This window comes from Diceros bicornis, chromosome 35 (assembly GCF_020826845.1).
Source record: "Diceros bicornis minor isolate mBicDic1 chromosome 35, mDicBic1.mat.cur, whole genome shotgun sequence".
Lineage (NCBI taxonomy): Eukaryota > Metazoa > Chordata > Mammalia > Perissodactyla > Rhinocerotidae > Diceros > Diceros bicornis.
In genome coordinates this window covers 842,204-864,539 of record NC_080774.1, presented here as the reverse complement: position 1 = coordinate 864,539, position 22,336 = coordinate 842,204, and the positions used below count along the sequence as shown (strand labels likewise).

Genomic DNA, 22,336 nt, shown 5'->3' with positions numbered 1-22,336 from the left:
CTACACCTGCGGGAGGTACATTCATTTACTAGCATGGATTGAGGACCTGTTATGTGTCACACCCTATTCTAACAAACTGGAATACCTTTGTGAACTAAAGAATAAAAAAATCCATGCCTCGGGGAGCTTATGATGTACTGGAGCGACAAGAAAGTCTGCCGAGTAGTGTTGTGCAGTGTGCAACCTACACAACAGCGTATGGCAGCCCTGACCGGGCAGGGGCGTGGGACAGACGATGATGTATAAGTAAATGAAATAACATATTAGGAGATGATAGGAATTGTGAGGAAAAAGAGAGCAGAGTGAGGGTGATTTGGAGTCACGGTTTTAAATAGGGCGTCCAGTGTAGGCTGCACGGGGCAATGCCCGGGAGGCAGTGTAGGAGGGAGCGGGCGTGTGTCGGGGGATGGGCATTCCACGCAGAGGGAACAGCCAGCGCTGGGACCCGGCACGTGCTGCTGTGCTGGGAGCCGGCCGGCAGGCGGGAGTGGAGAAAAGGGGGCAGCGTAGGCGATGAAGCCCGAGGGGCGGGAGACCAGGACGTGGTCCCCTCCCTGTGACCTCCCTCTGTGCGGGGGCCTGGGGAGCGGGTGCAGCTCCCCCCAGAGATGGCCCTGTCTACCTCAAGGATGAGATGCCACCCGGAGGCCCGCCCCCTTCCCGCGGCTGTGAGCACCCGCCGACCAGGGAGCCGATGCTACAGTGAGGGACAGCGGGGCCGAGGCCGGTTTGGGGTCCGGCTCCAGCAGGGACAGCTCCGACCCTGGCCGGCGAGAGCCGCCTCATGGCCTTCCTTCCCGTCTTCCAGTGAGAGCCTGGTGTCTCTGCCTTTCACTCCACGAGGGGGATTAATTAATTGCTGTGCAAAAAGCGCGTTGGAGACGGGACACTCTGCAAATGGCACGTCTGCTAATGAGGCGGATCTTGGTGGAGGCAGTCCGGGAGGGAGGGCTATTTACAGATGGACACTGGGTTTTCAGTTATGAAAATTAAAGTTACACCAGTTAAAAGTGCATTTTGATGTGACAGACTCGTGGCTCTCCTAGACGCCCTCCAAACGCCTCAGGGAGTTTAATGTATTAGAGGGATGGAAGGGCCACCAGGTACAGTTGTGCAGTGCACAACCTACACAACGGCATGGAGAGACCCTGGCGGGGGGCGGACAACAATATGTAGTTAATGATAGAAGGTGACAGACGTCACAGGCAAAGACGAGTCGCTTCGCGAGGGTGGCAGAGGAGAGAGAAATGGGGGCTACGAGGAGAAGTCAGAGCAGAAGGAAGCCGAATCTCAGTCAGACATGTGCTGGGACGGAACCAACCCGTAGAGCAAACTTACAGTTAGGGTAGCTGAGGTGCCCCCGGGAAAGCCGAGGGAGCATGCAAGGAAAGGCCCCACAGCCTGAGAGACACCAGACCACTGAAGCAGTGAGGAAAACCACGAACTTTGAGAGACCCCAAAGTGCCAGACCCTCGCTGGACCCGGCTGGGGACCCCTGAACCATGCACTGTGGGACTTAGCACGCCCACCATGAACCCCTTCTTGTAGCACATACAACCCCTCATTCCCCTTGGGGGCAGTATCTCAGTGAATATCTCAGGTTTACGCTTCACAGAGTTTAAAAATATGAGTTGGGAGATTTGATATAAAAATTGCAAGTTTTAGTTTCTCTTGAAAATGGGACAAGCTGGCCACGCTGGGCCGACTCTTCCCTGCGGCTCAGCTGATGGGTGCTGCACGCTGCCCAGAGTGGGGCTCTCGCGCCCTGTTCACTGAGGACCCCTGGAGACCCACCCCTGTGGATTAATTGAGCTGAAGGCATCCTGGATTCCCTGGGGGGGGGCCCAAACCCAATGACAAGGGTCCTCATAAGAGACAGAGGAGGAGAGACACGCACACAGAGGGGAGAAGCCCGTGTGAAGACAGAGGCAGAGATGGGAGGGATGGGGCCACGAGCCCAGGAGCCTGGAGCTCCCAGGAGCTGGGAGAGGGTTGAACGGTGATCCTCCAAAAAAGCCACGTCCATCTGGAAGCTGTGCGTGTGACTTCATTTGGAAACAGAGTCTCTGTAGATGTAATTAAGGTCAAGGGCCCAAGATGGGATCATCCTGGATTCAGGGTGGCCCTAATCCTGTGACCGGTGTCCTCACAAAAGAAAGGCAGAGGGGGACTTGAGCACAGACCCGCAGAGGAGAAGCCGCGTGTGGCGGAGGCAGACACTGGAATGGTGCGGCCACAAGCCAAGGGATGCCAGGAGCCACCAGGGGCTGGATGAGGCAGGAAGGAGCCTCCCCTAGGGCCTCCGGGGAGTGTGGCCCTGCGACACCTGATTTCAGACTCGGGCCTCCGGAACTGAGAGAATGAATTTCTGTTGTTTTCGGTCGTGTGTTACGGCCGACCCAGGACACTCGCACATGGGAACCCTCCCTCTGCTCACACTCATTTGTTCAAAGTGTCCGCTCACGTCCGAGGCGACCTCACACCCGGGTTGTCCCCTCTCTGCAACCCCAGCTGGGTGAGTATCTGACACCCGTGTGCCCGGAGCCCGGCGCCATCGAGGGGCTCCACAAACACCACTCACATACCCTCGCGACGATCCCACGTGCATCTCTCCCGCACCCCCACTCTGCAGACGGGCAAACAGGCACGCCTGGGGACAGTCGCCGCCCGACACCGGCTGCGGCGCCCGTTCTGGCTGCACGCACATCAAGTCGGTGAGTCTGACCATCACGCCGTGCCTCTTCACACCTAGAGCCTTCCTGAGGCGCGCCGCCCTCTGCCCACCCAGCGGCCGCTCAGGGCCTGGCGCGCCAGGGCTCCGGGGACGCCTCCCAGAGGCCCCGCCCAAGAAGAGTCCAGCGGAGCTTTCCAGAAAATGCTGAGGGTCATCCTGCCGCTCCGTCCGCTCGTCCTCAGGCACCTGCCTTGGGACAACGGGGTCTGGACAGAGGCACCAGGCCCACTCCTGGTCCGACGCCCCAGGGGACCCCCCAACCCCCTGGGGTGTGGATAACTTGCTGGACAAGTGACCCTGTTCTGAAAGCATCACTGGCCTCCTTTGGGTACAGCTCCAGGTGGCCCAGGGCACTACCCTCCTCGAGGGTGAGACCCTCAGGTGGGGGACACAGACCCCTGGACCCCACCCCAGAGACCCTCGGTCACACAGACCTGCATTCCCACCTGCTCTCAGGGGCTGCTGATGCTGCGAGTCCGGGGGCCCCAGTGAGTATGGAGGCCCCGAGGAGTCCCCACCTCCCTGGGGCAGGGACAAGCCAGGACAGGAGCCCTGCCTTCCTCCCGGGTGGACGGGGCACACCTCCAGATTATCCCGAGGGACAGCCCCGCCACGTCCCCTCCACATTTCCCATCGGAAGCCCACTTGCTCCTGCGTGGAAGGGATGAGAGAAAACTCGTCGACTCTTTGATCTAGAATGTTCCATAAGGATCAGAAATTGCTTCCATCTGGTTCCCAGTGGCTTAGGCCTCTAGTAACTGACCGAGACCCTCGAGACCACACGTCTATGCAGCAACTGCCCCCAACCTGTGTGTGTTTCCCTGATTCGAGGTGACACGAACGTCCTCATTTCATTCTGTCGCCTGCTGGAATTATTGGCCAATTCAGACTCCTCTGGGAACAAGTGGAGCCCTCACGTGTACACGTCCTGAGGTCCTCCCCCTCACAGACAGTTTCTGGGTTCTCGGGGCTGGGCGTGGAGAAGCCATATGGCTGGACTCAGATGCCCCCGGTCCTGCCAGGCTCGTCCCCTTGGCCCTCGTCCCCTGAAGCCGGTGCTGGTCGACCCCACCCAGACCCCGGCCCCGCGGCCCCGCGGCTGCTCAGCTACAATGGCCTGCACCCCGGCCCTTACCAGCCGGCGCTGAACTCCACGTGGGCATCGAAGAAGCCGACGACGGGGGCCGTGGCCGCCTTCCAGCCCTGCAGCCGCGCGCGGATCAAGCCCTCTCGCCTGCTGTTGCGCACGACCTTCACGAGGCCCGGGTATCTCCTGTTGATGTACTGGTCCAGGCTGAACTTGAGCTCCACTGCAGGGACACGGGGACGTCTCAGCATCTGATGTCCGGGGGGGACCAGGCCCCTGAGACCCCAGGTCGACGGAGTGTGGTGAGCCCGGAGCCGTACGTCGTAAACGTTTAAGAGGACCCGCTGTGGGGGAGTGAGACCTGGGCGCTGGGCAGACTACGGGGGGACAAGACCCCACCCCCTGCAGCCGGCTTTCCAGCAGGAGAGACAACGGACCAGGAAACAGTCAGACCAGACCGAGTCAGACAGAGGCAAGGGTTACGAAGACAGGAGAAAATGGACTGAATTATTAGCTGTAGAAAGGAACGGAGTTCCTGGACAGATGGGAACAAGGTGTGGTCCGTGCACAAAACGAAGTGTGAGGCAGCCTCAACAAGGAGGGGACTCCAACACGCTGCCACATGAGTAGGCCAGTCACAGAAGGACAAACCCTGTGAGATTCCTTGGAGGGGTCCAACTGACGGAGACAGAAAGTAGGAGGTGGGCGCCAGGGGCGGGGGCAGGGGGAGTTGGTGTCTAAGGGGACAGAGTCTCAGTTGTGAAGATGGAGAGTCCTGGAGATGGACACTGGGGAAGGCTGCACAACAACGTGAATGTACTCAACGCCCCTGAACAGTATGTTTATTTTAAAAATGGTTAATTTTATGTTATGGGAATTTCAACTCAATAAATTATTTAAAAAATTGAAGAAGGCACGTATAAAAGACAGGAATATATACTTGAGGAAGCTCCCACTGGCCAACCGTGCAAGCAACAAAACAAGGAACAATAATACCAGATTTTAGCCAATAGGAAAAACCAGAAAAAGAGAGCGGGCGATCGCGTGGGCAGGAGCCTCTCTGGGTAGACGAGGACGCCCGTCTGCGAAGGTGACATCTGGGCTGGGCCTGGACGGGGAGGAGCCTCGGGGAAGACGGGGGTATGGGTCTGGGTGTGGAAAGAAGCCCGTGTCCCTCGGGGGAGCGTCCTCGGGCTGCTCCAGGGACGGGGGAGGAGGGTGGGAGGACAGACAGGTGGGGGGCTGAGTGGGAGGGGCCTGCGGAGCATGTGGACCCGAGACCTGGCTTCTGGGCGTCTGTTGATCCTCCCCGACCTCGGGTCAGGCGGCTGCTGGAAGACGACATGTATCACCGGGAGACCTGTCGTCCCCCCGTCACGAGGCTCCAGTGGACGCCCGGGGGAGGGAGCCCGGGCCCCACGTGGGGCTCAAGTGGACCAGCCAGTGGTTCCTGGGAACAGCCTCCCCTACTCTGCCCTCCCTCTCAGGGAACCGGCCAGTTCTCACTCCTCTGACAGTGTCGCCCAGGGCTCTCCCCAGTGTGGATGTCCAGACCCGACGCTGGCTGGACATTCCCTCAGGCCCGCCACACGGCTCCTCCTGGGGGGCTGTGGGGGGCACCTGCCGCTCTCCTCCTCCCTCCCTCCTGGGGTGAGGGGAGGCTGCTCGGATGAGAGCACCGTGGAGGAGTCACTGCACAGGCTCAGTGCAGCCCACTGAGACCCGGTTTGGGGGCCCCTCAGAGTGGGGTTCAGGCTCCTCTCACTCTGCTTCTGCAGAGGAACAGGCAAGGACAGGCCCGGGCACCTCCGGACCCTTGGCGGGGGCTCTGAGCCCTCTGCGCCTGGTGGGTGTGAGACGACACGCCCTCCGTGGACCTCAAGGCTGATGGGGGGCCACGCCAAGGCCGCGGGGCCTGGGTGCCGGCCGTGAGCGCCAGCCCAGCTTCCCCACCTGCAGGCCTCGCGTTTGAACCTCGTGTCTCTGTCAGTCGACAAGCAGCAAATGGGAACCAAGAGAGCCCAACACTGTAGGGCCTTTCCGGATGACGTCTGCAGGGTTGAATAGCAGCCTCCCAAAATCCATGTCTACCCAGCACCTCAGAACGTGACCTGATTTGGTAATAGGGCCTTTGTAGATGTAACTAGTTGAGGATCTTGAGGTGAAATCCTCCTGGATTAAGGTGGGTCCTAAATCCAATCACAAGTGTCCTCACAAGAAGAGGAGACACACAGACACACCCGGAGGAGGCCTTGTGAGATGGAGGCAGAGATGGGAGCGATGTGGCCACAAGCCCAGGACACCAAGGATGCCGGCAGCCAGCAGACGCTGGACGAGGCAGGAAGGACCCTCCCGGGGCCTCCAGAGGGAGCGCGGCCCTGCGACACCCTGACTGCAGACTTGCGGCCCCGGAGCCCCCCACTCACCATTATCGCTGTCGTCGTCCACCAGGATGACCTCCTTGAGGAGCTGGGAGGGCGTGTGGTTGACCACGCTGTGGACGGAGCGCAGGATGACCGAGAGGGCTTCGTTGACGAAGATGAACACCACGGAGATCTGGGGCAGGTCATCGGAGTAGGTCATCTGTCTGCACCTGCAGGGGACACGGTGTGGGGGCAGCGGTCAGTGCTGGACGAGGGGCCCCAGTGGAGGCCAACTCAGGCCGGTTCTAAATCCCATTGCCAAGGAGAGCGATAGCAGAGCCGTAAATGGAAACCGACCGAACGTAGTGCTAGAAACCGTTACATTCTCCTGAGGAGCCATGGGCATCCCTCGGAGCCCAGACCCCACTGCCCCGCCCGAAAAGTAGGGACTGCACTTGGAAGGCATTCGAGTCCCGTCGGGACCCTCCCCACCCCGAGCCTTTTCCCTCGATGCCTTCGGAAGGCAGGGAAGACAGGCAACAGGGGAAGGCGATCACGTCACGTGAGGTCCAGTGCAGGGGACCGGGAGAGCCCCAGCCAGAGCCCACGTCGGCCCCTCAGCACCGAGCTCTGTCTGTGCCTGCGGGGTCATGGAGGCGGCGGCTGCTGGGTGAGTCCTGCACCCTGCAGGTGGTGTCCCCTGAAGGGACATCTGAGTAGACAGTGACGGGCTGCCCGGATGGCAGAACTCGGATATCCAATGGGGGCTATTGAGACAGAAGAGGTGGCTGCAAGGGGATCCTGGTGTCAGGAACCAAAAGGACCGAACAGCCTCAGCCAAACCTGAGAACGGAGGGGTGGAGGACAGGGAGGAGGTGTCCTTCTTCCAAAGGTCATATCTTGGAGGTAGGGGTGTGGGAGGGGAAAAGAAGGGAGCGGGGAGAACAAAATGTCCCGTGGTTGGGATGTGGGGCGAGGACAGTGAGGGAACGGGGGGTCGGGGGGCATGGTGAGCAATGTTTTGTTTTTAAATGATAGTTAAATAAAGTGTATTTACTAATGAGTCTGGAGAAAGCAAAGGTGGCCGTTAATGAAATAATGTAACAGAATCAAGTCACAGGGGACAAAGGCAAGTGAATAGAAACTCAGTAAAACTGTCAAAAATAAAGAGATGGAGAAAAGAGTAAACAAAAAATCAAGTAAATGACTAAGACAAGTAAGACAGAGGGAAGCCAGTCAAACGTGTCACCTGCCGTAATAGATGTGAGTGAACTAAATCTCTGCTTAAGATGGCAGAGGCTATTCAGTTAACACAAATTCTCTCTCTCTCACACACACACACAACCCTGCTGTTTGTTGTTTACAATAAACACAGTTAAAATAAAGAGATAAAAAAGGTCAAAAAAATACACAGAAATGGGAAAGGGGTGCCAGGCAAACACCCCCCTCCAAAGCCAGGAACGCAGTGCGAACATCGCCCGGGACGGGACTGCATGTTGGAAACACCAGACTTGTAAAGAGGGTCTTCGTGAAGGAGACGGAACGGTCCTGAACGGTCGTCACAACGTGACCTGGCAGGTGAGAGCAGAAAGAGAACCTTCTGGAAACGTGAGGGGTTTGGTGAAGACAAGTGTTCCTCGTCTCCCGATCGGGCAGCCGGAAAAGCAGCCCCGAGGAGGAGTTGCCTCGTGAGTGCCCTGTGCCTGCAGGGAGAGCGTGGGAGAGGAGAAGCCCCCCACAGTACATTCCCAGAAAGGGGTCGTGTTTGCAAAACGGAAAACCTCAGGTTTCCACCACGCAGGGACTCGGCAGGCCGGGCGGGCTCTGTGGGTGTGACCTGGGTGGTCACGCGGCCCACGGGAAGGGCCTCCGTGGTCACAGCCTTCACCCCGTGTGTCTGTTCCTCCTCCTCTCAGAGGGTCACGGGTCGCCGGGTTAGGGCCTCGCTGCCCCAGCGAGACCTCACGTAACTTATGACATCGGCAGCAGCCCTCTTTCCAAATCCGGTCACATCCGAGGTGCTGGGGTTAGGACCTGGCAGATCCTTCTGGGGACACGACTCAGCCCCACACACCAGAAATGCTGATTCCACATTGAGGAAGAGCTGTCATCAGGGGTCCCTCGGGGGCTGGAGGTGGGCCCATGTCAGAGCTCTTCTGGAAGGATAACCAATCATGATGCTGATCAATCATGATGATCACCAATCAGATGATCACCAATCATGACAGCAGCGCTGAGGCCCCCGGGGCCAGCATGTGCTCAGTGTGTATCCATCCACCTACCCCCCTGCAGCGCCCCCAGGAGCCCACTTTAAAGGAGAGGAACCTGAGGTGCAGAGGGGCCATGTCCCCTCACGTAGGAAGTGCTGGGCTGGGATTTGAACCCGAGCCGTCGGATTTGGGTGGGAGCGGGTACACAGAGCTGCCCGGGCACAGGGAGGAGAGAGCCTCCCAGGGCCGCCGCCCCCCTCCTGTCACATCCTCACAGCCCACAGCTGGAGTTAGAGCCCCAGGGACTCTCGAAGTGGCCGAGAGCCATGCATCACCCTCGCATTGATATGGGCCGCGACGCTCAGCCGGGAGATCTCATCTCTCAGAAAAACGCTTTCTGACAAGAAGACTTCACTCCATTTTTCTGTAGAGGAAACAGCTGGAATACACAATTTTCATGAACTTGCAAAATGTGTAAAACAGAAAAAAACCTTGAGGAAGGAAATCCATCTTCAGAGTGACGGCTGTAGAAACCGCAACAGAATGGAAAGGTTTCCGAGAGCCAGAGGTGTTCGAGGAGGCCTGGGGGAGGCTATGCACCCCCCAGGCCCGTCCAGACGGCCATCGAGTCACGGTCGCCCTGTGCCTTCTCTCCCCTAGCTCAGCGTCCTCATGCGCTGTCACAAGGGCCCCGTTCACCCACTGGCTCTTTGGGGTCGATCTCCCCACCAGAACACAAGCCCCCCAGGAGCAGGCACCCAGAGCTACGCCTGCACACAGTAGGACAGTAGGTGCTTCACAAACATTCATTAACGAGTGGACGAATGAACAGTGAATGGACCCACCTCCACGGCCCGACCGTGCCATGCCCTCGAGCCTCTCCCCACCGTCTCAGGGCCAGCTGTCCTCATCTCCGCACAACCTCCATGCCTCGTCCAGGGTGTGGAGGAAGCTGGTCCACTTTGGAGGGCATGGAGGTTTCCCACCCCCTTTTCTCTCCCTCCATTACTGGGTTAGGAGGCAACAGGACCCCTCGGGCTTGGCCACTGGGCCACGTGTGCCTGTTGTAAAGAACTGCCGACCAGCAAGAACCAATTCTCCGCCTGCGTCGAGACGTCACCCAGCGTTGGGCAGCTATGTCCTGAGGACGTCTGCTCGTGAGCCATGGTTCCAGGGCCGGAGGACAGACGAGGCGTCTGCTCTCACGGCTTCCCGTGGGGGCACAGAGGAGCCGCAAGGAAACAAAGAACGTGATTCAGAGAGTGGAAGGGGCTGCGGCAGGTGTGAACCGGGGCAGTGGGGGCGTCTGTAGAGAAGCCGGGAGGGGTGACCATGAGTTCAGACCCGAATTAGTCAGCTGGGGCCGCATAACAAACACCACAGGCGGGGGCTTAAACAGCAAACATTCATTCCTCACCGTCTAGAGGCTGGACGTCCAGATCCAGCTGTCAGCGGGGCTGGTTCCCCCGAGGCCTCTCTCCTTGCCGTGTAGACGCCGTCTCCTCCCCGTGTCCTCACCCAGTCGTCCCTCTGTGCCTGTGTCCTGGTGTCCTCGTCTCATGAGGACACCAGTCATGTTGGACTGGGGCCATCTGCATGAACTTACTCCCCTCTGTGAAGGCCCATCTCAAGTGTGGTCACAGCCTGAGGTTCCAGGGGTTAGAGCTTCCCCGTGCGAAAGTGGGGGGCCCGACTCAGCCCACAAGACCCAAAGGGTAAGGAGGAGCCCGCGCGAGAGGCCTGGGCACCAAGGACCCCCGGGGGGCGTCCGGGCGCGGTGGGGAGCAGAGGGTGTGCGGCGTGGCAGGTGTCCGTGTGTGGTAGGAGTTCCCGTGCCACCTCCGCTCTTCCTACGGTTCCAGCACGTTTGTCCCCAGGTCACAGCCACGTGTGGACTTGGCTTGGGTGGCATCGCCTTGTGCTGACACTCCTGCATCCTGTGCTTCCCCCCGAGCACTCAGCCCCCACTGTCGCTGGGCTGTGACGGCGTCAGGACGGCACCGTGTGCCCATCCGTCCTCCCGGCCAGGGACACCTCGTGCCTCCAGCGCTCGTCCCTGCAGTGAGGCTGCTGGAGCACCTCCCCCTGGTTTCCTTTCTCACCTGAGCTCGCCAGTCTGCTTCTCGGGCTCTGCGGCCCCGTCTGTTTAAACTTGGTTTGCAGATATTTTCTCCCAGTTGGTGGGTTGTCTTTTCGTTTTGTTGATGGCTTCCTTTGCCTTGCAGAAGCTCTTTAGTTTGATGTCATCCCATTTGTTTATTTTTTCTATTGTTTCCTTTGCCTGAGTAGACACGGTATTTGAAAAGATGCTGCTAAGACCGATGCCAAAGACTGTGCTGCCTGTGTTTTCTTCTAGGAGTTTCATGGTTTCAGGTCTCACCTTCAAGTCTTTAATCCACTGTGAGTTAATTTTTGTGCACAGTGTAAGACAACGGTCTACTTTCCTTCTTTTGCATGTGGCTGTCCAGTTTTCCCAACACCATTTATTGAAGGGACTTTCCTTTCTCCACTGTATGTTCTTGGCTCCTTTGTCAAAGATTGGCTGTCCACGGATGTGTGGGTTTATTTCCGGGCTTTCAGTTCTGTTGCATTGATCTGTGTGTCTGTTTTTGTACCAGTGCCATGCTGTTTTGGTTACTATAGCTTTGTAGCGTATTTTGAACTCTGGGATTGTGATGCCTCCAGCTTTGTTCTTTTTTCTCAGGATTGCTTTGGCTATTCGGGTCTTTTGTTGTTCTGTATAAATTTTAGAATTCTTTGTTCTATTTCCATGAAGAATGTCACTGGGATTCTGACTGGGATTGCATTCTGTTGATTGCTTTCTGTTATATGGATATTTATATGTTTATTCTTCCAATCCATGAGTATGGAATATCTTTCCATTTCTTTATGTCTTCTTCGGTTTCTTTCAATAATGTCTTATAGTTTTCACTGTATAGGTCTTTCGCCTCCTTGGTTAAATTAATTCCTAGATATTTTATTCTTTTTGTTGTGATTGTAAATGGGATTGTATTCTTGGCTTCTCTTTCTGCTAGTTTGTTATTAGTGTACAGAAATGCAACCGATTTTTGTAAGTTGATTTTGTACCCCGCAACTTTGCTGCAGTTGTTGATTATTTCTAATAGTTTTCTGGTGGATTATTTAGGGTTTTCTGGAATGCAAACTGGTGCAGCCTCTATGGAAAACAGTATGGAGATTTCTCAAAAAATTAAAAATATAAATACCATATGACCCAGCCATCCCACTACTGGGTATTTATCCAAAGAACATAAATTAACAATTCAAAGAGACTTATGCACCCCTATGTTCATTGCAGCACTATTCACTATAGCCAAGACATGGAAGCAACCCAAGTGCCCATCCACTGATGACTGGATAAAGAAGAAGTGGTGTATATACCATGGAATACTACTCAGCCATAAAAAGGACAAAATCATCTCATTTGCAACAACATGGATGGACCTTGAGGGCCTTATGTTAAGCGAAATAAGCCAGACAGAGAAAGACAAACACTGTATGATTTCACTCATATGTGGAAGATAAACTAAGGTGTGGACAAAGAGAACAGATTGGTGGTACCGGAGGGGAAGAGGGTGGGGGGAGGGTGAAGGAGGTAAAGGGGCACATATGTATGGTGACAGATAAAAACTAGACTATTGGTGGTGAGCACCATGCAGTCTATACACAGACTGATAAATAATAATGTACACCTGAAATTACACAGTGTTATAACAATGTTATAAACCAGTATGACCTCAACGACATTTTTTAAAAGTGTAAACTTGAGGCTTGAACTAAATTTGAGGAAACAGTCGCCACACACACACATCACACACGTGCACACGTGCATGCGTCCATACCCCACACAGGTACATACACACACACCCCACACGTACATGCACAGAGCCGCCTCCCTGGCCCCCACCCATGTCGTGACTACCCAGAATGCCTCCAGAGGTCACCAAACGTCCCTTCCAGAAATTGCCCGGAGAGAAGACCCTGTCTGGGATCTAGGGTCTGGCCCTGGGGCGGGGGCAGGGGCGGGGGGGGGGCCGGGATTTGGCTCGTCTTTCCAGCTTCACCACTCTTCTCACCCCGGCCTGGAGTGCCAAGTGTGTAACCCTCTCAATATCCCTCCCTTCCCCTGAAAAGTGAACGCCAGCCTGAGTCCTGTCCGTCCTGTCCCAGGGCTGTGGACGTTTGCTGTGTCCTGCTCAGCCCCTTCCTCCTCCCTCACAGCACATGGAGCCCACCTCCACCATGACACTCTAAGTAGCTGGGGGGATGCAGCAGGGCAGGTGACTAGGTCTGAGCCTGTTAGCTCCGCGATAGGCTCGGGGACAGATGTGTGACCAGTCAGAGCCATGGAGATGTTGGTTGGGGCCTCAGGGAGACAGGACGTGAGGCTGGAGCAGCTGCAGCCATCTTGCAGCCAGTGGTCAGGCTGAAGCCAATGAGGCCAATAGCAGAGTCAAGAGATGGTGAGACGCCAGCTCCAGAGGACATCGTCTGAGCCTTGAATCCGGCCTGACCTGAAGCCAGCGTTTCCTCCAGACTTTGTAGTTGCAGGAGTAACACATTCTCTCCGTGCACCCCCTGCCCCATCTGCTTTTTTAGCTTAAACCAATTTGAGACGGATTTCCTGTCACTTGCGATAGAAGGACCCCTGATCCAGCACAGGAACTGAACTGCGTATGCGGGGACACGTTTATCTGAGCTCGAGGACGCCCATCAGGAGGATTCTGCCTGGTCAGCCGTGTCCCAGATTCCCTCCCTGAGCAGCGAGCTTCTCCCTCAGCAGGGAGGGGAGGACGGTGGAGCCGGTGGGCCTGACCGCTGCCTCTGCCATTGCGCACCTGTCTCACGAAGCTCATCCACAACGCCAGCTGCTTCACCCCAACCCTGTCCTCATCCAGGACACAGACAATCCCAGTTCGGCACGTCCGCTGCTGTGGGAGAGGGGGAGAGCCAACCGCCAGACCCTCAGCTCAGTTCTTGGCGAACCCCCATCTCTGAGATTGGGTGTCCCCCCCATCCTGAGAGGCAGGAGACTGAACAAACCAACAGCACAGGGGCTCCGAGAAGGAGCAGGAAAGCATCCTTGCCTTTCAAGGTCCACAGGCCAGATGTACGGACGGCCTGAGACACACCACGGGAAGTCTGTGGGGACTTCTGGGAAAGTTTTCTCTTTTCTTAAAGAGATGAAGATGCAGGAACATATTTATTCTAGCCCTTTGGAAATATGGCCTGTGAGGATGTGATGCTGGGAGCAGCAGCAACCATGTTGTGACCATGAGAAGATAAGCCCAATGTGCTGAATGTGGCAGAGCACAGAGTTGGGAAGAGCCTGGGTCCCTGACAATGTCATTGAGCCACCTGTTGAACAATTCTGTCTCCCCCGCTGCCTGTGGCCTTCTGGTTATCTGAGATCAGGAGTCCTTTTATCGTCGCAGCCATTTCTAACTGAGTTGTTGGGGTTTTCCCATCTGAAAGCATTCTCATTGACACAGAACATCGCTTCTCTTTAGGGGGAATCCAACTCCTCCCTCAGAACATCCTCGAGCCCTTCTACCCCCAAACACCACCACAAAATAGTCTGAAATAGGATCTTACTTTCCAAAAAGGTTGTAAGAACAGCCCAAGTCTCCACAGGGACCGTGCTGCCCTCCTCTCAAACCTCAGGGGCTGCCGCAGCCCACCAACCACACAGCGGGCGTGATGCCACGTGACTTCTGAGCTGAGCCATGAAGGCAATGAGGCTCTGCACTGGGACCTTGTTCTCGGAGGCCTGTGGCACCAGAGGCAGCCGACTCTACCCATGCTGCCACACTGTGAGGATGCCCGGGCCAGGGGAAGGGGCCACATGTGGGTGCTCTGGTGGACAGCCCAGCTGAGCTCCTGTCTTGACATGAGTGCAGCCATGTTTGGCCGTTCCATGGATCTACAGCCACCGGCACACAAAGAAACATAAAGCTGCTTTCTGTGTGGTGGGAATTGGCCCTTCTCCCACAGAGACAGTTGCAAATTATAACGTTACAAGGCCCTTCGGGCGTCATAGCTCAGGACAGACTGGCCATCTGTGCCAGGCTGGGACAATAACCAGGGAGCACAATGCACGTACACAACTGCCGGGCTGGGATGATAGCCAGGGGGCTCAGTGCACATATACAACTGATAACCATTTGTGCATGGAAACACTAAATGCTTGCTCTGCAAACTCTGCAACTGCTTACTCTAGAGATTGCTGGTGCTATATAAACTGCTGGAAACTGAGGCCTGGCGAGAGTCTCACCTGTGGGGGGGACATCTTGCCCAGGACCTCTGACGATCAGACACCTGCCTAGCCATGTCAATTGAAGGGACTCTCCCCAGTGTAAGGGTGTGGATACTATAAATACCCGGTCTGATGTTTCTCTCTTGATGGATCTGATGTTGTTTCCTCTTTTTATTGACTTATTTGGATGTTATAAGTACCCAGTCTGATGTTTCTTTGTATATAGCTACTTTCTGTATTCTCCATATCTATTTGCTAACTTTCGCCTTTACCCTTCCCTATATAATAAAGTGTGCACTCAGTCCATTCGTTTGGGTTGGAAAGTTCCTTTTTACGTCTCCGATCGAATCCACCAAACCTCCTACAACAGCTCCCAGCGTCCGGGGCCAGGCGTGTGCGTGATGACCCCCAGATGGCCCCAGGCCCCCCAGCTGAGGTCCGGAAGACCCTGCTCAGGGAGAGGACAATCGTCTCCCCCAGCCTGCACCCGCCTCTGGGTCCGTTAACACGTGGTTTAAACGCAGCTAACTGTGGGGTGATCAGCAGTGATCATAATCACAACGGGTCCATTTCCCGATGTCTGGCCGAGCATGTCTTTTGCGTGGACACACGGTGTCCCGTGCTGTGCTGGGCACACGGCGGAGGCTTCCTGCAGGCTGGCCGGATCAAGGTGCGCACGGTCAGGCCACAGCTGGAGGAGAGGCTGGGCTTCGTGCCACAGATGGGCTCTGGCCTGGGCCTCACACTCCCCATCCGTCCCCAGAGCAGCAGGACATCCCCAACCACGAGACGTGTCAGGAGGATTTATGAACACATAGAGGAGCAGGGGCAGCTACGAGACTCTCGAAAGCTGCTTCTGAGGTCTTGGTTGGCACACGTGACAGGCGGCGTCCCAGCTGGCCCCATAGGCAACAGGGCCACGGCAGTGACACTAATGGAAATTTATAGGGACGCTCTCTATGCCGCTGGAGAACTGAACGCAGGATGGAGAGGGGATGAAGTGGCAGCGTCCCTCCCACGGGAGCCTCGGGCTTTGCCTCGTGACAGCAGGGCACACATCTGTCTCCCGCCAGAGGACACCGTCTGGGGCCGCCTGCAGACGCCGCATCGTCGGGACTGTGACCGTGTTTCTGGGAACAGCTGCCAGGAGGGTTCTTGGAAGTACGTCACGGAGTGTTTCTGCCTTCGCCGTCTGTGGACGCCTTCCTGCACGTCTGCCTGCTGAGTGTGACACACACCTGCCCTCCTGGGAACATCAGTGCAAGCATGGAATCCTAATGAGGGCCAACGCCGGCCCTCCTGCTGGCCTGGCAACGGAGCGGCCGGGACAGGATTCCGGCCGGCATGGAGGCAGAGTGGTGCCCATGGAAAACCCAGTCGGAGAGGCTGCTGGGAGCGAGGAATGGGGAGACACGCGAGACAGGACGTGCCAGGGCCTCCTGCCTCGGGGCCCTGTCTTTCCAAGACCAAGTCCACCTGTCCGTCCAGGCAGCTAACTGTAAGACCTCCCAGAAACACATATGTGCACGCATGCACACGTATGCGCACAGGAGCACACACACACGTACAGGAGCACACATATGCGCAAAGGGCACACGTGCACATGTACAGGAGCACACACGCACACGTACAAGAGCACACGTATGTGCACAGGAGCACACGCACACACATACAGGAGCACACGTATGCACACAGGAGCACACGCGCACACGTACAGGAGCACACACGCGCACAGGAGCACACGCGCACACGTACAGGAGCACACGCGCACACATACAGGAGCACACATATGCGCACAGGAGCACACGCGCACACGTACAGGAGCACCCGCGCGCACGTACAGGAGCACACGCGCACACGTACAGGAGCAAACGCAGACACGTACAGGAGCACACGCGCACACGTACAGGAGCAAACGCAGACACATACAGGAGCACACACGCATACATATAGGGGCACACGTATGCGCACAGGAGCACACGCGCACACGTACAGGAGCACCCGCGCACACGTACAGGAGCACACATATGCGAACAGGAGCACACATATGCGAACAGGAGCACACGTGCACACGTACAGGAGCACACGCGCACACGTACAGGAGCACACGCGCACACGTACAGGAGCAAACGCAGACACGTACAGGAGCACACGCGCACACGTCCAGGAGCAAACGCAGACACATACAGGAGCACACATGCATACGTACAGGAGCACACGTATGCGCACAGGAGCACACGCACACGCGTACAGGAGCACACGCGCACACGTACAGGAGCACATGCGGACACACGTACAGGAGCAAACGCAGACACATACAGGAGCACAGGCGGACACATGTACGGGTGCACACGAGCACACAAACAGGAGCTCGCACGCACACAAGCAAAACACAATGTAAGCCCATGTACATACAACGACATGCACACATAACACAGACATACATACACATATTACATACGCCTGCACACACACTAGCACATGTGCACACACTACATCTAGCCCACAGAGACCCGGGCACACACCATGGAGACAGACCCGAGTGGGACTGAGACATCAGTGGCTCATATTTATTCGAGGCACCTGTTGGCGGAGTTAAGGGCGAGCACAGACCGCAGACATACCCCTCCACACACCCAGGCCCAGACTCGCACAGACTAGCCAGCTGCGGGCCGACCCGCCACGTCCTCACAGAGACCCGCGGGCTGAGACGCTGTGGCCCAGATTCCCTCGTGGGCAGACTCACCTCACCACATATTCGAGGAGACACGGGGGCACACGCCACCCTCAGACCCCAGAGCAAAAGACCGCACGTCAGAGACGAGACGCTGGACTGTGCACAGACAGACCCCCCCACACCCCTCCTCACACAGACACCAGAGGTCAGCCACGGGCAGTGGGGTCACGCAGTGATGGGCACGGCCACCGTCCGGCTGCCTGGAGGCCTCCACGCGAGCCGGCTGCAGGGGATGGCCGGCGCACAGCCTCCTGGGCCGTCTGGAGAGTCACTGCTCAGGCGGGTGGTGAGGACCGCCAGGGCCCGTGACCTCCAGTCCCTCAGGGCACTCTCTTGGATAGCCCTGGGGTCACTGGGCCAGAGGCAGGTGCCTGTCCCGTGCCAGGGCCCTGCTCGGCGGGGTGCCTTCTGTTGGCTGGCGGCCCCTGCAGGGCCTCTGAGGTGCTCAGCCAGCCCTCAGGGTGGGCAGCGACAGGAGACGGGGCAAGCGGGACCCCGGGTGTCTCTACCCCCAGCCCCCGGAGGGGTCCAGGGCGGCCCGTGTCGAGCGGGCTCTGCCTCTCATCCCAGCCAATGCCCAGCTGAGTGGGAGCCCCGGGGCAGGGGCCTCGCTTTTCCCCCTGGCTGTGAGCCTCTGGCCCGGCTGCAGCAGGGGCCAGCCCGGCTCCAGGAAGAGCCTGCTCCAAAGGAGAGAGAGCGGGAGGGAGTCTGCGTCCCTGGGGACCCTCCCACACCAGGGGGAGGTGTGCAGGCTCACCTGGGGGATCACTCTGCCCTCCCCACAGACGTGTCCCTCCTGGGCACAGACCTGGGGCTCCGGGGGCGGGCAGGAAGGGAAGGGTGTCTTGGAGGAGGAACCGACTGCCTGGTCAGGACGTGGCTTTGCTGCTGCAGCTCCGCCCCCAGATGAGGAAAGAACCAGGTGCCCTTCACTGCGGAACAAGCCCCACGACCCCGGCATGTTCCCACAATGACACGGAGTCTCCCGTCCCATCGTCTGAGACACCTCCCTCCACTCGCAGACCCACACGGGAGGCGTCAGAGGAGAACCTGTGCCGGGAGCCGGGGTTGGGCACGAGGACCCTGCTCCCAGCTCCTCCAGTCCGCCGTCCACCAAATCTGCACTCATTAGAGTTGACAGCCAAGCTGTTCACGGCTTAGACAGTTAACATGCACACAGACTCCGCAAATAGGTAACAGGGGACATCTCTGTGCTGGAATGTAGGCCGGGGTCTCGGGTGAGGCAGTTCATTTTCACGGTCCTGTTTAATTCGGATTTGCCAGTCATCCTTTTGTGATCCCATGGGCCAGGCTTAATAATCAAGATCTATGCTCTGTGCTTTGTGGCATAACTAAAGCCACTGCTTAATTAGGAAAGCTATCTACCTCCAGACAAAGGGAATGATGGGTCTGACGGAGAAAGGTGGCGAGAACTCTGGTGTGAGACTGGGTGGAATTGCTGGTTGGGGTGGGACACACGTGCACACACACGTGCATGCAAGCACACGCATGCACACACGCTCCTGCCTCCCACGTGTGTTTCTGACGAGGGCACCTGAGAGCCTTGGGTAAGGCCATTTCTGACCAGAGAGACAGGCCCCTGGGGATTGACGTGAGTTTCAGGTGGAGGTAGACTGAGCCTGCATTTACGTACTTATTCATTTAATCATCCATAAACACTTGCTGGGGGCCCGGTAAGCACCAGGCATGGCCACCGACGTGTGACCACACAGAGCTGCTGCTGCTGGGTGTGGAGTGGAAACCCACAGACACGTGTCAACATCACAAGCCCGTGGTCAACATCCTGCGAGGCCTGCTCGGCGTTCCTCCCCGGAGTCCCGTCATCGATAGCTGGTGACGAGCCTCCAACATATCTGCTCGACCGGCGCCCCCACCTGGTCTCCCAGCAGGGCTCCGGGCTGGCCTCGCTGGTGGCTCTGGGTCAGGGACTGTCCTGGTGGCCGTCACGTGGGCTGAAATGGCACCGCAGGGCCTGGAGCAGCTGGCATTCTCCATGTGCTCTCAGGCCTGTCCACGTGGACACGGAGTGAACACATCCAGGCTTCCTCACAACACGGCGGCTTCCGGACAGGTGGACAGCTCGTGTGGCGGCTCAGGGGTCAGTGCCCGTGCTGGCTGGGCAGGGCGGAAGACCCACAGCTTCACCCCTGCCCTCCTCTATCAGACGACCAGCCACACAACCCCAGCCCGTTTCAAGGGGCGGGACACAGACTCCACCTCCTGATGGGGGGGAAGGTTCTAGAAGAGGTTTTTGCATCTGTCTTTGGAAAGCACCATCTGCCACACTGGATTGTGTGAGGAAGCTAAGATTCTAGGGAAAATGCGTGCTACAGAGCAGGGCTCCGCAAACTCCAGTCACAGGCCAATCCTGCCTCCTGCTTCTGTGGATGAAGCTCAGCCCGGCCACAGCCACACCCACTCACGCTCGTGTTGACTAGTGGCTGCTCTCGACGTGGCCTAAAGGCTAAACTCTGCACTATTCTGCCTGAGAAATAATGAGAAATATTGTCGGTCTCCGTCCCCCGTTCCTGACACAGGGGCCCTCAGGCCCTCGTCACCCCCGGGTGACGGGTGCAGCAGGAGCATGTACACAGAGCTCCTGAGGGCCGGGACGGCCTTGGGGCTGGGGGGGCCTTTTGTTCTCACGAGGTGACTCCGGGTGGGCTCCCGGGTGGGGCTGGTCACCAGAAAGACCACGTCACGATCAGAAGCTGGAAGTTTCAGCCCCTGGGAGGGGGAGGGGCGTGGAGTGGAGTTAATGATCCATCACGTGGATGTGATAAGGCCTCCGTAAAAACCGATGAGGTACGGGGTTTGGAGAGTTTCTGGGCTCCTGAACACACTCATGTGTCAGGAGGGTGATGCCCCCAACTCCACAGGGGCAGAAGCTCCTGCACGTGAGACCCTCCCAGACCTCGCCCCCGTGCCTCTGCCTCTGTCTGCTCTTCTGCGTCTTTATCACGTCATTCAGTAAGCTGGTAAATGTGAGTGTTTCGCTGAGTTCTGTGAGCTGTTCTAGCACAGGACGGAACCCGAGGAGGGGTCATGGGACCCCGACTTACATTCAGTTGGTCAGAAGCACCAGGGACACCTGGACTTGCGATTGGCGTCTGAGGTGGGCCGGACGTGGGGTCCGCACCGACTGCAGCAGATGGTGTTGGGACTGAGCTGAGCTGTAGGACACCCAGCTGGTCTCAGAGAATCAGCTCCTGTGGGAAAAACCTCGCACATCTGGTGTCCGAGTGTTGTAGCGTGGTAGGGGTGTGAGAGTAAAGGAGATCAGTGAGCTTTTCCACACCTGGCCCTTTTCAGAAAAGGTTTTCTGACCCCCACTGTAGAACATCAGTCACAAGGACGTTCTGTTCTATTGAGCAGCCTTCCCTGGGGGCCTCAACATCCCTGTGGGCTTCCTGGATTCTGTCCACATCCCACTTGAGGATGGCATCAAATCCCGCCAGGATCCTGACTGAGACAGGGGCCAACCTGAAGGCAGGTAGAGCTGATGATTGACAGCATCATCCCCTAGATCAAGCCATGCCTGAAACTACCCTTCAGTTGCCTGAGTCAACAAATTCCCATTTTTCTTGAGCCATTTTATATTATTTTATTTTATTCTTTGGTGAGGAAGATTGTCCCTGAGCTAACATCTGGGCCCATCTTCTTCTATCTTGTATATGGGACACCACCGCAGAATGGCTTGACGATCAGTGTGTAGGTCCACGCCCAGGATCTGAACCTGCAAACCCTGGGCCACCGAAGTGGAGCTCTGGAACTCAACCACTACGCCACCGGGCTAGCCCCTGCTTGAGCCACTTTTTAATCGGGTTTTATGTCTTACCAACTCAGCCGCCAGGATGGTCAGCAGTAAGGGGGACTCCCGTTGGAGGACTAAGGTTTAAGGAAGATTTCATCTCCAAGGAGAGAAGACTGATGCCTGAGGGACCGGTCACGCCCACAGGGAGACCCCAGGAAGCAGATGTGGCCCCCCCAGCACAGGCGTTCCCCAGGCATGTTGAGATTCTGATGAAAACACGACTCTCATTATTTGCAACTTGCACCACTGCCCCTGTTCTGTGAAGGGGTCGTGTGGAAACCGAGCAGTTAGGGAAAGGGGGCTCCGTGTTCCTGTCACAGGGCTCGTGAGGGAGGATCCTGTGGAGGGTGGACGGTGCCTTCACTCAGGGCCTGGAGAGGAAGGGGTGCAGGGAACAGGCGGGGGGCTGGCGGGAGGGCAGCGCTGCTGAGTCCGGCAGCCACAGGAGGAGCAGGTGGGGCAGGAGCCGGCCCCGTCCCCAGCCCTCCGCCTCCCACCCCGGAGGGATGCTCCGCCGCCCCCGCTGAGCCCCTCAGAACGACTGTGTCAGTGGTCTCCCCTTTCCAGTGGACCTCCAGGTTGCCCGGGGCCCCGGTCTGCACCTCGGGCCGGGGTCCCAACTCAGAGACTTGACCTGCCTGCCTGGGCTTCCTCCTCTGTGAGTGGGGACAATACTGGTCCTCAGAGCCTTGCAGCAGGGTTGAGTGGGGTAAGGCCTGGCCCACAGCACGTGTGTCTTCAGTAAGCCCCGGGGAGGCTCGGCCACACTGGCTGAGCTGCACGGGGGAGAGCTGTCCCCGGCCGGCCGGCCGTGTGCCAAGCAGGGCTCTCACCGGCTGTCACTGCACGTGAACAACCCCGGTGGTCCCGGCCACTGCGCGGGCGGAAGCTCTGGGTCTCCAGGCGACCGGCTTGGGGAGGCGCAGGGCCGAGGCTGGCGGGAAAGGCCTCCTTCCACTTCTGGTTTGTCATCCACGTGGCGAGTGTGGTGAGGAGGGGGTTCTGCGCAGGTCACTGGTGTGAGAGCCTCCCCATTCCTTTTTTGGAATATAAGCAAACATGCAAATACATAAAACCCCCATTCTCTAGCTTGGGG

At 57.5% G+C, this 22,336-nt stretch overlaps 1 protein-coding gene across 1 annotated transcript in view; it reads right to left on the bottom strand.

Moving 5' to 3' along the window:
• GALNT9 (polypeptide N-acetylgalactosaminyltransferase 9) overlaps positions 1-22,336 on the bottom strand; it is a 97,275-nt gene that overhangs the window by 40,013 nt on the left and 34,926 nt on the right. The window contains exons 3-4 of the mRNA XM_058531183.1: positions 6,248-6,414; positions 3,870-4,044 (exon numbers count right to left, since the gene is read on the bottom strand). Of these exons, the coding sequence (XP_058387166.1) occupies positions 3,870-4,044; positions 6,248-6,414 (342 nt within the window). The remainder of the gene's footprint in view (positions 1-3,869; positions 4,045-6,247; positions 6,415-22,336) is intronic.